This window comes from Magnolia sinica, chromosome 2, assembly GCF_029962835.1.
Source record: "Magnolia sinica isolate HGM2019 chromosome 2, MsV1, whole genome shotgun sequence".
NCBI lineage: Eukaryota > Viridiplantae > Streptophyta > Magnoliopsida > Magnoliales > Magnoliaceae > Magnolia > Magnolia sinica.
This window is the reverse complement of record NC_080574.1, coordinates 32103261-32117985: the sequence shown is the minus strand read 5'-3', so window position 1 is coordinate 32117985 and position 14725 is coordinate 32103261. Positions and strand designations below refer to the sequence as shown.

At 40.9% G+C, this 14725-nt stretch overlaps 1 protein-coding gene across 1 annotated transcript; it reads left to right on the top strand.

Annotated features, from left to right (window-relative positions):
* Positions 1-7798: 7798 nt before the first annotated feature.
* On the top strand, positions 7799-11764 carry LOC131236903 (uncharacterized; the record flags this gene model as incomplete). Its single annotated transcript, XM_058234434.1, has 5 exons — positions 7799-8251; positions 8450-8572; positions 9806-9905; positions 10306-10418; positions 11401-11764. Coding segments are annotated over 5 exons (1005 nt in total), but the record flags the coding sequence as incomplete, so codon positions are not given.
* Positions 11765-14725: the final 2961 nt, after the last annotated feature.

Genomic DNA, 14725 nt, shown 5'->3' with positions numbered 1-14725 from the left:
TTTGGGCCCATGACCCAATTGATGTGGAAAATGGTGGACATTGTGGATATACAATACATACATCAAGGTAGGCCCCACAGTCAGGGCAACAGCGTGGTCCGTGAGATGAGGGTCACAACTAATCCATTCCACACAGATTGCGCTTATTCTCTGTAGACGCGGACTGCATACAGAGCTATTCTCTATGGTGCCTACAATGATATATGTGTTTTATCACGCCGTACCTTCATTTCGGATCATTATCTAACGGCACAGCCCAAAACTAAGGCAAATTTATTTCTCCTGCAGACCACACGAAAGGAAAACAGTGGTAAAAACAGTACTAATCCAACCTACTGTATGGCCTATTTGCCATCCAATCTAATGATTAGGACACAAATATCAGCTTAATTCAAAACTTTTGTGAGCTCGGGGAGTTTTTAATGGTAGTTGTTTAATGACCACTATTTCTTATGGTGTGTCTTACCTGAGATTTTGATCAACCATATTTTTGGAATCATCTGCTTAAAATGATTTGGCAAAAGGTATGGAAATTGTGGATTAAAAACATAAATCATGGTGGGGCAACTGATCTCCATTAAGTAGCAACTGACGGTGGCAGTAGGCAAACCACATCCCCTCCCTGCCAAGACGTGACGGGACCCGACAGGTCACCGTGATGTTTGTTAGTAATGGACAACTGATCTCCATTAAGTAACAACCGACCCACCTGTTTTGACAGCTCTAGCATATGAGACTAAAAATCAGGTAGATTAGAAAGCTCAAATTGATCACACGACTTTAAACAGTAGACAAGAGCTTTCAGCCGTTCAAATCTTTTTAGTCTCCAACGTAATATTTATATGCAATTTAAACCATTCATGAAGCAACTCAACCGTTCCTAAGGTTATTCCCATTCAAATGAGCCTGAAGCTTTTGTGGCTTCGAATGTTTCAATGGTAGAACTAAAATTCCATTGTTTTCTCTGTGTAGCCCACATGAGCACTAGATCTGTCCCATATTATGGTTCATGCATTAAAATGGTCTGAAAAAAGGATGAACGGTGTGGACCTGTAGACATATTATCTAAAAAAACAGGGCTTGGACTTTTAACCGTCGAAAAGTAAACCAAAAGGATCGCTAGGATCTAAAAGATGACTTTGCTGAATTCCACAAAACAAACCACTTTCGATTCAGATGGAGGGCCCAACGTGATGTTTCTATGATATCTATATCATCCATTCATTTGTGCTCCACGAGTTAGGACGAGCTTTTAAAAAAAGAAGAAGATGGATTCAAAACTTTATTGGACCACACTAGAAGATATAAGTGGGGATTGGACGCCTGCTGATAAACATTCTCGGAGCTCATAGAGGTCTTGGATCATGATGATCTTTGTCTTGCATTCATCCTATGTGCGAACAAGCAAATGAACGGTTAGATCGCACGGTAAGTAGGCAGTTAGGTTAGTCAATTAGGTTAGGTAATTTGTTAGCTGTGGGATTTCAACGGCATGAGCTGTGTTGACTAATGACTTCAAAGTTTGGGTGTTTATGAAAACACGTAAAATAAAAAGTTTAGGAGAAATACACTAAAAAAATAAGCTTTTATATGGAAAAATAAAAATAAGGATAGAAAAAAAGGATAGCCTTCTATCGTAGGGCCATGCTCATGCATAGCTTGGTGCATTCACAGGAATGTATTGAGCTAGGCTTGCTCATTATTTGATCAAATACGTGGTTACACATGTTAACTAAGGACTATATTAAGTCCAACATGTGTGATTAAGATAGCATGGGTTTGCCAAAGTTGCGCTTGACTCAAGTTTGATTAAACAAATGCAACCCTAGGAGATAGGCCGATTAAGACTGAATTTGCAAAAATTGGCTATCCTTTCAACCATCAATTGATTGATCACGCAATTTAGAAGGAAATGGTTAAATGAGAGTTTTTTACCTTGTCTAAAGACTTTTTCTTTCAATGGTGATAGTGTTCCTTGTGTTTCTTAATAGTATACTAAATAATGGGAAAGATCAAAACTAAAGGTTAGAAATTGTTGATTTCATTGATTTATATTTGAAGCTTAGTACAAGCAGATAAATAAATTAAACAAAGAGAATAAATAAATAAATATCTACAATCATCTAAATGGACAAACAATCAAGGCATAAATTGTAAATAGGATGTGACTTGTATTCAAATTACATTAGGATCCTTATCTCGATAAGTTTTTATACATTTATTGAGCATGTTGCTTCAACCACACATGCTACTCGCGTTAGAAATACATGTTGCTTGTTGCAATGTCTCATATGCTATGTATAATTATGAACCATTCTATTTTTGGCATGCGATGTGCCATCAAGAGATATGAGGCAAAAGATATACTTGAAGCACATGCATAATTCTGTAATTAATGTGCACTGCTAACACATGGCTAGAGCTGGGCATCGGACCGAGTTGGATTGGATTGGGTCCAACTCGATCCGATCCGAAATCTACGCAAGTTGATCCGAACTGGATCCGATCCAGGACTGAGTCCGGGACACTTGGCCCGAATTGATCTGATGCACGGTTGGCCTGACCCGAACCGAGTCCCACTCGATCATGAAAACCGAGCGGATTGAGTTGGGTAGGATTTGGATCGGGTTAGATTTGTGGGTCAAACTATGAGGTATGTGTTATATCCAAACCGTACATCCATTTGTAGAGTTCATCTTAAGGCTTGAGCCGAAGAATAAGACAGATGTAAAGATTAGTTGGCCCACACTGCAAAAAATAGTGGGGATTGAACGTTTACCATTGAAATTCTTTTAGAGATCATAGAAGTTTCGGATTAATATGAAATTTGTTATCCTCTTTATCCATGTATTTTTAACCTTAATAATAAATTAGATGGAAAATAAATATTATGGTGGGGCCTACGAAATTTTTAACGATGAAAATCATTATTCCCGCTGCTCTTTGTGGTGTGGTCCAGTTGATCTTTGGATATGATTCCTTTTTTTTTTTTTTTTGATAATGCTCCAAAATGATCTTGAAATATGGATGAACGTTGTGGATATAATAAACACATAATTGTGGGGCCCATGTAACTTTGATATCATTTGAGCCATTCGTACAACTTGGAGCTCGAGGCCTGTCACTGCTCGTCTATGACATGTATCTGCTCGTCACAGCCTATTGACTTGCTGGGTACGAAATGGATATAGGCTACGTCCACAGGACGCGGATTAGATACAGAGAGGTTGAGTTGGCGTCACCAAGTTCTGTGGGCCCCACTATGATGTATGTGTTATATCCACATTGTTCATCCATTTTTAGATATCATTTTATGGTATGAACCAAAGAATGAGGTACATAAAAGTCTGTAGTGGACTACACTAAAGAAATTAGTGGGGAGAGTAATTTCCACCGTTGAAACTATCCTAAGGTCCATCATAATGCTTATTTGAAATCCAACCTATTAAAAAGTTTTTTAAAAAACATGAAATAAGGAAAACACAAATATCAACTTGATCTAAAACTTTCGTGGCCCTTAGAAAATTTCAATGGTGGGCTTCACTGTCGCATTGTTTTCTGTGCTGAGGTCCACTAGAGCTTTGGATTTAACTCGTTCTTTGGATATTGCCTTAAAATGATCTCTCCAAATGAATGGAAGGTGTGGATGCAAAACATATGTCATGGTGGGGTCCACGGAACTTGTTAACGTAACTTTAGTAGCTATTCTCGCTACTTAGTCGGCCCGTCACTAATGTGCTGTGCACACAAGTGGTTGACGTGCACAACATGTCTCTTAGTAAACTATGTTGGGGCCCACCATGAATGCATGTGGTTTATCCACGCCGTCCATTCGGTTTTTCAAAGCATTTTAGTGGTTGAACCCAAAATTGATGCATATCCAAAGCTCAAGTGAACCATACCACAAGAAAAAGTAGAAGTATTGATTTTCACCATTGAATCACTCCGGAACGATTCGGATTGGATCCATTCGGTTCGGATCGGTTCGAATTGACCATGATCCAAACTCGATCCGATAAACGGTCAAATCTGACTAATCTAACTTGAACCGCACTGATTCAAGCCTTCGGTTCCGATCGGTTCGAATTGACCATGATCCAAACTCGATCCGATAAACGGTCAAATCTGACTAATCTAACTTGAACCGCACCAATCCAAGCCTTCGGTTCGGTTCGGATCGAGTCGGATCTACCGGATTAGATCAGAAATACCCAGCTCTAGGCATGGCAGCATCTCATTAGTTCACGTCGACACATAAAAGAGTGTAAACAGAACTTAGGTCTCTTATCCGTGTTCTACTCGGGACATGCCCCACGTTGGCCCACCCACCCATTACTTACGTGAGTCAGCAGCAAAAGCCTTGTAACCTTAGCAAGCACGCCACCTGGGTGGACTTGAAATGCATGTTATTTCAGGGACCCATATCCATCAACCGACGTAATGAGCCCCTTTTCGTTACTTGAACCATCAAATGTATGGAACTCATGGTTTTAAGTCTAGGATGAGTTCCCGTGAATTGTTGAATTGACTTAGATTTAGTTGGACCTGAACCGGTTCAGCAAATCGATTTGCAGAACCCAGCAATGACTCATGCAATACAACCGAGTTAGGTTGAGTTGACTCAGGGGACTCGTCTGGCCCAAGATTTGTACATTGTACTCGGCTCTTTTATTCAGGCAGGGGAGCCAGAGTCCACCTAGATCGTTCACATGCTATATCTTTCTGTGCACAGCTTTGCTTCCATATTATCCTCGATAAGATTAACCTTTGTCAATTTATTTTATTTTTGTTAGCTTGTTAGTGCACCCACCGTCAGATCACACTTCACTGTTTGCCACCCCCACTAGGGAATCAATGCCAAGACCTCAGTGTTGAAACGAGGTATCTTTCACTGTCTATCACTTGAACTATAGATGTGGGTGCAACCTTTCTCAATTAGTGGCTTACAAACGGGTAGGTAAGAACAAAGAAATAACAAGAGTACACATTAACCTCAAAAAAGTCTTAACAGGAGCCCTTAGATTGTTACCCTATGGGAATATCTTTAGAACATGATCCATCCAAGATGAGAATCAACGGACCAATGGTCTAGATTAGGAAACAATGGCCTAAAACTGGAAATCGGGGACCACTCGGGTCCAAATATACCAATTCACCCCCAACTCACCCGGTACAACTCAACTCAACTCAACTCATGAATAAGAGTCTGTCCAAGACAGCCGAGTCCTAAACCATGATGGTACTGGCCTCACCTCTATGGCTATCAATGGGTACCCTATGTTGTTGATGTTTCAAATCTTTAGCAACATGGTCTATTGATGTCATTGACAGACCATTTGATGCCATCGAGAGCTGTTTGATGCCATCGAACAGCTACTCGATGCCATTGAGAAAATTTAAAAATGCCACACTAGTTACTTGGTTGCTGGACACTTTAGTTGTCTTGCTCAATGCCATGGATGGGGGTTTGGTGCCATCAACGAGCCATTGATGCCATCGAAAAATTTGAAAAATTAATGTTTTGTTGCTAACATGTTTTGGAATCATGCTCAATTATATCGAAGGCCTTTGATACCATCAATGATTTATTAATGCCATCAAAGTGCCATTAAATGTGTCATCGAACGTGCGTGCAGAGTTATACAAAATTGCATAAGTGCGGGATTTGTTTTCTATTTCGATTGTGATTCTCCTAAAGGCTATATATATGGGTGTAATTTGGAATAAGGAGTATCTAAGAGCTTTCTAATTCGTTCCTAAGGTTTTGAGGGTGTAACTTGGGATGATTCGGGGCTTATTCGAATCGAGTAATGTCTCTCTTGTAATTTTTTATTTTCATGGTGCATATCTATCGTTTTATGCCTTTTTTTTTTTTTGAAATAGTTTTTCCACATTAAACTCGGAGTCCCTGTGATCGGGCTTGATTATGCAATTGGAATACTTTGCTTAATTTATATATGTTACTTCCATGGTTCCCAAACACCTTAACCCATGAGTAACTGTTGAACCTGACCTGATTTTAATACGTTTGGCCCCATCTATTGGACCCACCCGGCAATAAATTGGGTGAGGTTCAGGTCTCACCTTTTGGACCTGGGTAGAAATCAGGTCTACTTAAGTTATGTGGACCGGTTAAATTTGAGTTGAGTTGGGTCCAGGTAGTTTTAATTGTACAATTATACATGTTTAATATGCTTTGATTCTTCTAATTAAAGAAATGAGGATTCTTGGACCACAAATATAGATCCCATCCACACAAGGTGTGTCAAAGTCTCACATGTGTCCGATCTAATTCATCCATCGATGTAGGCCCAGTCATGTAAAAGCTGATTCCTGGACCACAAATATATAGTAAGAGATCCCATCCACACATGGTGTGTCAAAGTCACACATGTGTGCAATCTAATTCATCTATTATGTAGGCCCAGTCATGTAAAAGCTCTTAAGTATGCCAAACCAAATTTGAAATCTAGATTAAAAGACTTAAGGGTTACCCTACCTGAACCTGATTGGATCCGGGTCCAGGTCTCCACGAACTAGACCCCGGACCTGAAAGGACCCGGACCCAGTTAGCCGAGTATGGATACTGTAGAGCCGGATCTAACTCGACCCCTCGATCGGCCTACTTTGAATTGGGCTGCAGCCAAACCCGTTCTAATTTTAGTCGGGCTTGGGCTTTTAGAAACCAGGCCCTGAAGTGGAGTGATAGGATACTGGATACACGACCCTATATATACGTGTTTCCAACTATTCGAAGTGGGGCCCATGTTTTTGGTAATCCAGACCAATTTTCCATCGATCTCAACCGTGGATGGTTCGTGACCCAAAATTCCCTCTCAGATTGTATGAACGGTCCATCCACGATGAGAATCACGAGACCAGTGGTCTGGATTGTTGTAGAACCATGGGTCCCAACCTTGAAACTGGAAACACGCGTATACTGTGCAAAAACGCCAATCCTGTATCATATAATTCACAAATCCTATCCGTTGGGTGCGCACTACCCATTTTCGGTGTGGCCCACCTTGTTGTATCCATTGCATCTAACCCGTCCATCAGGTTCATTAGTTGTGACTCAACAGGACGAGGGGACAACCCAAAGTGAGCTGACACAGAGATAACGCAGGCCACACCGTGTGAACTTAGAGGATTCAGGTGATTTTACATTGTTCTTCATGACGAGACCCACCTAAAATTTCTGATGAGCTAATTGATGATCTTTACGGATGTCATTAGAGATCACACCTGATGAACGGATTCGATATTAGATAAATAGCACGTTGAGCTCCACGGAGCTCGGGTGTTGTACACACTATATACAACACGTGACGTACAGGATTCCAGATCCGTTTCCCTACGGAGCGGATTAGGTGCGGCCCTTACCGTTTGGGCCCACCTTGATATACGTATTCTATATCCACGCGGTCCATCTACTTTTACAGATCGTTTTAGGGCATGATAAAAAAAAATGAAGAATATCCAAATCTCAGGTGGACCATACTATAGAAAACAATGGTGATGGAATGTCCTACCATTAAAAACTTCCTAAGACCACCGTGATGTTTCCATAACGTTTATTTACCATCCATCCTTTTAATAAGGTCACGTAAAAATAGACGAAGGCAAAAAATAAATATCATCTTGATCCAAAACTTTTTTGGTCCATTAATCGTCAGTCACCACTGTTTCAATGTTATGGTCCACCTGAGAATTAGATCTGCTTCATTTTTGGTTCATTCTTAAAATGTTCTTTCAAAACGTATGGACGGTGTAGATATAGTATACATATATCAAGGTGGTCCCCACGGTAAGTGCCGCACCGTCTTGGGTAAGGCCGGGGCCGCACCTAACCCGCTCCCGTTTCCCTCCCCTTCATTCCATTTCCCGCCAAGCAAAGAAGGGCCAAACCAGAGAGAGAGAGAGAGAGAGAGAGAGAGAGAGAGAGATGCAGAAGCAAGGAGAAGCTGCGCCAACCGGCTGCTATAAGTGCGGCAGGCCGGGGCATTGGTCTCGAGACTGTCCTTTCTCTCCCACAAACCCTAACCCCGATATCCCTAAATCCTCTTCTTCCTACACCCAGACATGGACGGGCTCAAAACCCTTACCCGAAAAATCCTCCGAAAACCCTAAGAAGAAGCTCCCCAGAACCAGACCTAAGCTCACGCCCGAGCTTCTCCTCTCCAACGACGGCCTCGGCTTCGTTCTCCGCCACTTTGCTCGCTCTTTCAAGTATCGTGGCCGCGGTCATGAGGTTGGCCTCTCTCTCTCTCTCGAATCGAGATCTGATCTTGTGATATTCGGTTAGGGTTCACTGATTTTGATAATCGATCTTGATCCTGGTAATAGATTTTGGATTTTGTAGATTTGGTCGTTTGGATCGGATTCTTTTTTATCTTTGCAATTTCTAAAATCTGTGTTGATTTTTTCTTTTGTGAATTGAGTTTTACAGGTAAGTGATTTGGGGAATCTGATCGGATTGTATGCTCAATGGCACTCGCGTTTGCTCCCTTATTATTCGTTTGATCAGTTCATACACAAGGTGGAACAAGTAGGTGCCACCAAGCGTGTACGGGTAAGCCACTTCGAATGCTAGTGAGCGATTGTATTGGGAAATAAATGTATGTTTCAAATGTATATGATGATCTTAACCTTGCCATGGCATTTACCTGCTATTTCTAAGCTACATATCTCGTGGCCCCATCCTAAAATAGGCCTTACGAAAAATGAGGTTGGTCCAAGAATCCCAACTGTTTTATTTGAGGGAAAATAAATATGGGTTTTTCATTTAGGAATAGGAGAAATAGCTGAATTCAATTCTCAAATTCAGTGGTTAGGATTGTCTGGATATAGGTGTGAAACTCGGGCAGGGGTCAACCCATACCTGATCTGACTTCAAGCGGACGCAACCCACAAATCAATGCAACCCAAATATGTGTAATAATTTCCAACCCCACCTAACCTGACCCAAATTTGCTCAACCTGAATACAACCCGATTTCAAATCGGTTGGTGTTTTGAAACCTGATCCCGACCCAAGGACGTTGACAACCCAAACCAACCCAACCTGACCCAAACTCGGGTTGGGTTCTTGTTGACCCGTACCCAAGTTACAGTGCTATATGTATATAGTCAGATTAATGGTGTGGTCGGCATGATGAAATATGAATGACTCATCTGTTGTTTTATCAAATCTTAAGATACTGGTAGAAATAAACAGTGGCTCAGGTCCTGCGCATCTTTACTCTGCACACATGTGCTGTAAGCGGCGTTAGTAACGATTTTACTCAGATCAGCTTTCCTCTGTTAGGACATTGTAAAGGAAGCTAGTACAGGGAAAGATGCAATGGGCAGGCCATGGTTGTCACAGAACTGGAATTAGTCGAGGAAACTGCAGCTTTTCTGGCTTCATAACAGCAGTGAATCATTTAATAGAATGTTGAAGTTCTCATGTTTCCCGTACCAATGATGTTTTCTATGGGGGTAATTAATTCCTCCTGAAAATTGCAGAAACAACACTTTTAAACTGAAAGAGATTTTTAAATGTAGCCGTAGATGATATCAGTGATTTTATGTCTATGAAGGTTGAAAATCTAGCTTCTGATAATGTTGAAGTGAATTCTAGTTGCTAAAGCATAAGTGGCTGTGACATTCATATTCTTGTGACTTAAAGAGACATTTCTTCTTCTTCTGTTATAAATGTAGGCTTTAGATGATATTCACATTTTGGCAGCATCTCTCTTATAAATCTGCTCATTTTTTTGCTCACTTGTTTCCTCATTACTTTCTACATGATGCTTTTTTACCAGACTTGTATAAGAGAACTAAGAGAGAGAGTTTCCTATGGAGGGGATCCCACAATGCTGCATGAACCTCCTGTTGAGCATGTTGCTCCAGATTTTGAACCAGGTAGCCTCATGTGTATCTCTGAACGCTTAGTTAGATTCTCAAAGTATGTTGGGATGTGTGATTTAATTTGTGAGAAGTTACTCCTTTTGAGTCTAATTACGCATAAACTTCAGAAACAACTTCGGTAGTGTAAATGTCATATTTAAATGTGCCTGTGCTCTATGGCCTTGCTATTCAAGGTAATCTCTCACAGAACTTTGTGGTATCTTTTTTGCCTCTCCAAGGCCACTCAATATTTTGTTTATGCCAAAAATTTGTGGATTTTTTAATTGTTGCCATACTTCAGAATTTGAAAAAGGTAGAATAACTTGTACTAGGCACCATTTTCCTTGTTGATTTTGCCTTATCCTCGGTCACTAATGAGGGGGATAGATGTAAAGCTCTAATGTAAATCTTTCAGGCATTGAGGAAACTATGAACACAGAAGGCCCAGTTCCTGATATGGCAGATCTGCCAGTGGAAAGCCATGATGTTGAAGAAATGTTTGATGAGATATACAGGAAGGCTACTCAGGTTAGTCTTGGGTTGCTATTTCATTTTCTATTACAAATTATTTCATTCTATAATATTTGTAGTTTAATCATTTTGATTAATTCATTCCATAAACTTTTGATTTTAACCGTTTTGTTTTCTAAGAGGAACAATAACATTTAACTTATTAGCTTTGTAACTGATACATTAATTTTCTAATAGCAAAAACAGTTTTCCTTGTTGCACGAGCACCTACAATTGAGAAATGTCATAATATTTGAAAGCATATAAAGCAAAACAGCAGAACTTGGTGCTCCCCCACCCCCCCCCCCCCCCCCGTTTTTCCCTTCTTTCTCTTTCCTTTTTTTTTCTTTGGTGAATGACAAAAATGACAAAGTAACTTGGTGACATGATTATGAAGTACACATTTCAATTACCAACCACCTAGGGCAAACCTTGAGAGACGATGTACTGATCCCATACGATGGCTAGACTGAATAATTTAATGTGTACATCGTGAAAGTGAGACAAATTTTGGAAGCGATGGAGACATAATGGAACATGGTCATGTACTCTAAAATCTTTGATGCACTCCAAAATGGGCAGACAAATCTAATTGTTCACTTGTTTATTTTGAGGATAAGGACTAGAGTTATGTATGCACTGAGTTGCCATGTGTCTGACCAGGTACACTTAATAACATATTGCTAGTCAGCATACAATTAAGTGCAACACTCAACTGGTGCGAGGATAAACTCCCTTGCATATGTATACCAATCAGAACAATTGGGATTATGATACTCTGACAATGGTAGCACATGTTATGGCCTATGGGAATGATTAAAATTCTGAATTTCTGGAAAACAATCAATAGATGAACAACCCAAGAGGTGTCTGTTTGTAGATTCTATTAATAAGCTCAAGCAATGTTCATTGTCATCGTGTTGGGTTTCTCAAGTGGTTCTTTCTTAGATGTCATTGTTAAGTTGCATCTCAATAAGTACCTATCACATTATAACAACAGGAACCAAGTCAATCCTTGCAAAATGAGATGGCTGCTGCTGAAATACACCCTCAGCAAAATTCTGCAGAAGCACCACCAAACGAAGTTGCAGATATCAGAGAAAACGAATCTAACAAAGCCCAGATCACAGATGAGCAGAAGGCTCGCATGGAAGCTAACAGATTGAAGGCATTGGAAAGAATTGCTGCTCGGTCACAATCTTCAGTGGCAACTTAAGTATTATCTCTCTGCTGACCTCTGTGAGTTTTACTCTGCTTCTTAATATTTGTTCTCTTGTTCTCATCTTTTCCGTAGTTCTAAGTATGGAAAATGTCTGAACCATAGTGCAAAAGCCAAAAGAGCCTTTGGAGCCCAAAGTGGATTTTTTTAAAAAAAAAATTATTGTTACTGTTTTTTCCTCCACAAACTCTTTGCTTCTCTTTCAATTGTACCAAATCACTCGATGGATCAAATTACAATACAATATGCACTAGTCATGATTGTGATATTTTCTTGACTTAGTGAAAACAGACGTCTCTACTACATAATGAATTGCCATAGGCAAAAAACATTCCTGTAATTAGTTGTTCAAAACAACTGAGCCATTCAATATAAGAGGACATGAGAAGGGGCTTTAAGCAATTGAAAGGGCATTTAAGTAATCAGGCGATTCCTTCTCTTTAGCCGCAACGAACGAAGAGACTTGCCACAATATGTACCCCGCATATTGTTATAGGATATGCTCGAACTATTCTGCTGTATATGGGGTCAATGTTTGGTGGTCCAAATTGTTTATTTGATGAGAAACACGGTTGATGGTTGTTGCCTCAAAAATATTCAAGATTAAAGTCCTAAACTTTCAACAAATGGCCCACAAAACAATGGTTAGTTGAGAAGCTCCATGTTCAAAGAAAAGAGAAACAATCAAAGGGTTGAAACCTACCTTGCCACCTCTCCTCTCCCGCCACTTGCCAAGCCACTTCCTTTCTTTTTTGGGAGATACCCTACTCTCTCCAACTACTCGCGAGCCACTTTCTTGATATTGGTGGATATTTGCATGCTTGTACTTGTGTGCAGTTTCAGTCGTAGGCAACATGCATACTGTTATTTTATTGGTCGGAAAAATTACCCATGGGTCAGTGGGATGGGGGTCAAGTAGGAAAGAATGATAGCCTACAGCCATAACATGCCATGCTTACTGTTCTAAACCAGTTTTCCCCTCAAAAATTTCCAAGTTCAGGGCATCGAGCAGTGCAAAGATTTGACCCCATCATGAAGACCACCTTCCATGAAAATCATCCCCATCCACTCATCAGGTGGACCACTCCAATGAAATCTGTGGTTCCTGTAATGAGTGTATTGCCCTGATTTTCACGCGGCGCAATCTTCACGATGGTGCCTTTCCCACTGCCCAGATGTCCTACATGGTGGGGGCACCATGAGCTTAGCAGGCTATAATTGTTACTAGAAATTATTAGTATACTTAAATATGTACTATACATTAATGGTAGTGAGAATAAGCAGCAGGAATGTGTGGTAATCTGACTGAGATTATTCTCGAATACTTGGTGCAATCATCGTCAAATGCTTTGCTAGGGTGGACTCCATTGCCCGAAAGTGTGATTACAGGCCCAGGTATAGGTAAAGGGCAAGGGTTAATTTCAGGTTGGCAGTTGATTGCCAAACCTTTCTTAAAAACAAATCAGGAGAGAAATGTCAGCGGACTTTGAATCATTTTTTTGGTGATCCAAACCATTTACGTGATGGGCTGCTCTCATTGAACATTTTCCAGGCATAGTTTGGTTCCGTGAACCTGACCCCATATCCAACCGATACAGTCCTTGATGTATCCGTGATGTATAGTAGCAAACCTCTAGGCCTAGCTTCTGTGTTAGAGTCTAAGGGCACACCCGTGTGCAATAAAGCTCGCGTGTGTCAAATCTCTGACATCCATCAGGCTGCTTCAACCTACCTCATGGTTTCCCCAAAATAAAATCTGGTCTAATCAGCATGAGGGCCCCGATATTGGAAACGGGTGACAGGTTAGAAAAGTTAAGGGAAGTTTTTTCAGAGCCGTAAACTGATTCTTGGGCGAAGGCATGAGCGTAGTGGTGCCGTTACGATGGAGGGATTGGATCTTGGGCTACGTGTGGCCTGTACATGAGTTTTATTGCACGCGGGTGGGCTTAGCAAAGCTCTGTTTTAAACCCAAACGAGAGAAGGAAAAAAAAAAGAAAAGAAAGACTGATTAAACAGAGGAACACGAAGTGTTGTCCTTGCTTGCATTAGATGAATAAGGATTTTCAAGGCATACGTGGCAACATGACACGCGACAATATCCAGATCGTTCATTGGATGGGTTGCACCATAAAAATGCTTTTGCTCACAGGTTTGGTCATTGGAGGTAGTTAATATGGGCCGCATTTATTTTGTGGTAAGGATCCGACAGGCCGCATTTGTACAGGGGAAAAAGTTCCCTACTCATGTCTCCCTGGTAGACTCAAAAGAGTTTCAACTACGAGTTCATGGGTTCGAGTACTCATTATCGTGTGTTGGAGTGAGTGTGTAAAATAAAATTTTTTAAAAAATAAATGAATAAAAAGGAAAAGGAAGAGGAAGAGAGACGACTCATATTAAATATCCGATCAGTGTCCTTTAAGATGGACTATCAAGATTATTTACACAAAAGTAGGTCCCAATCAACATCTTGGTGCATCTGTTTGTGAAGGACCATCATGGATTGCTTATCATTATAGAGAGAATGACTCATTAGGCAATCACAGCAGCCATTCCATCCACGGCTTGGAGAAAGGATAGCTATAGAAAATAAGGGCAAATCAAGAGTGGATTGGATCATCTGATCAGTGCAATTTTAGCATGGTGGCCCATGAAATGTGTTGTGAATTGAAATTTTTAGATCGATCGATCGATCGATTGAAGTGTTGAAGTTAACCAATGCAACTACCAGCACTACAACTTAACACTGCTACGAGAGCATCGGAGCATCTCTTTAAAGTGAAAGTAAGTTCGACCGGATGAGTTGAGTATCGGATAATCTCAAGTGCGCTCTATTTGGCTGTCAATGGGCGGCGGGCCTTGGCCAATCAAGCGTGAAGGTTTGAGTCGGGCTTCAAACAGTCCTAGGCCCGGCTCGCTGACAGCCGTGAGTGCTATGTCGACGTGTTCTTTCAAGGTTACCATTCCAACCGCCGCGAACGACAACAGAGCATCTCTACGAAATCAGACCGCACGTGTGCTGCGCCCGTACTTGAGGTGGTCCCTTACTCCAACGTGGGGGCCATAACGTTGACGTCAGGACATTCTGCTGAACCGCAAGTGTCGAACA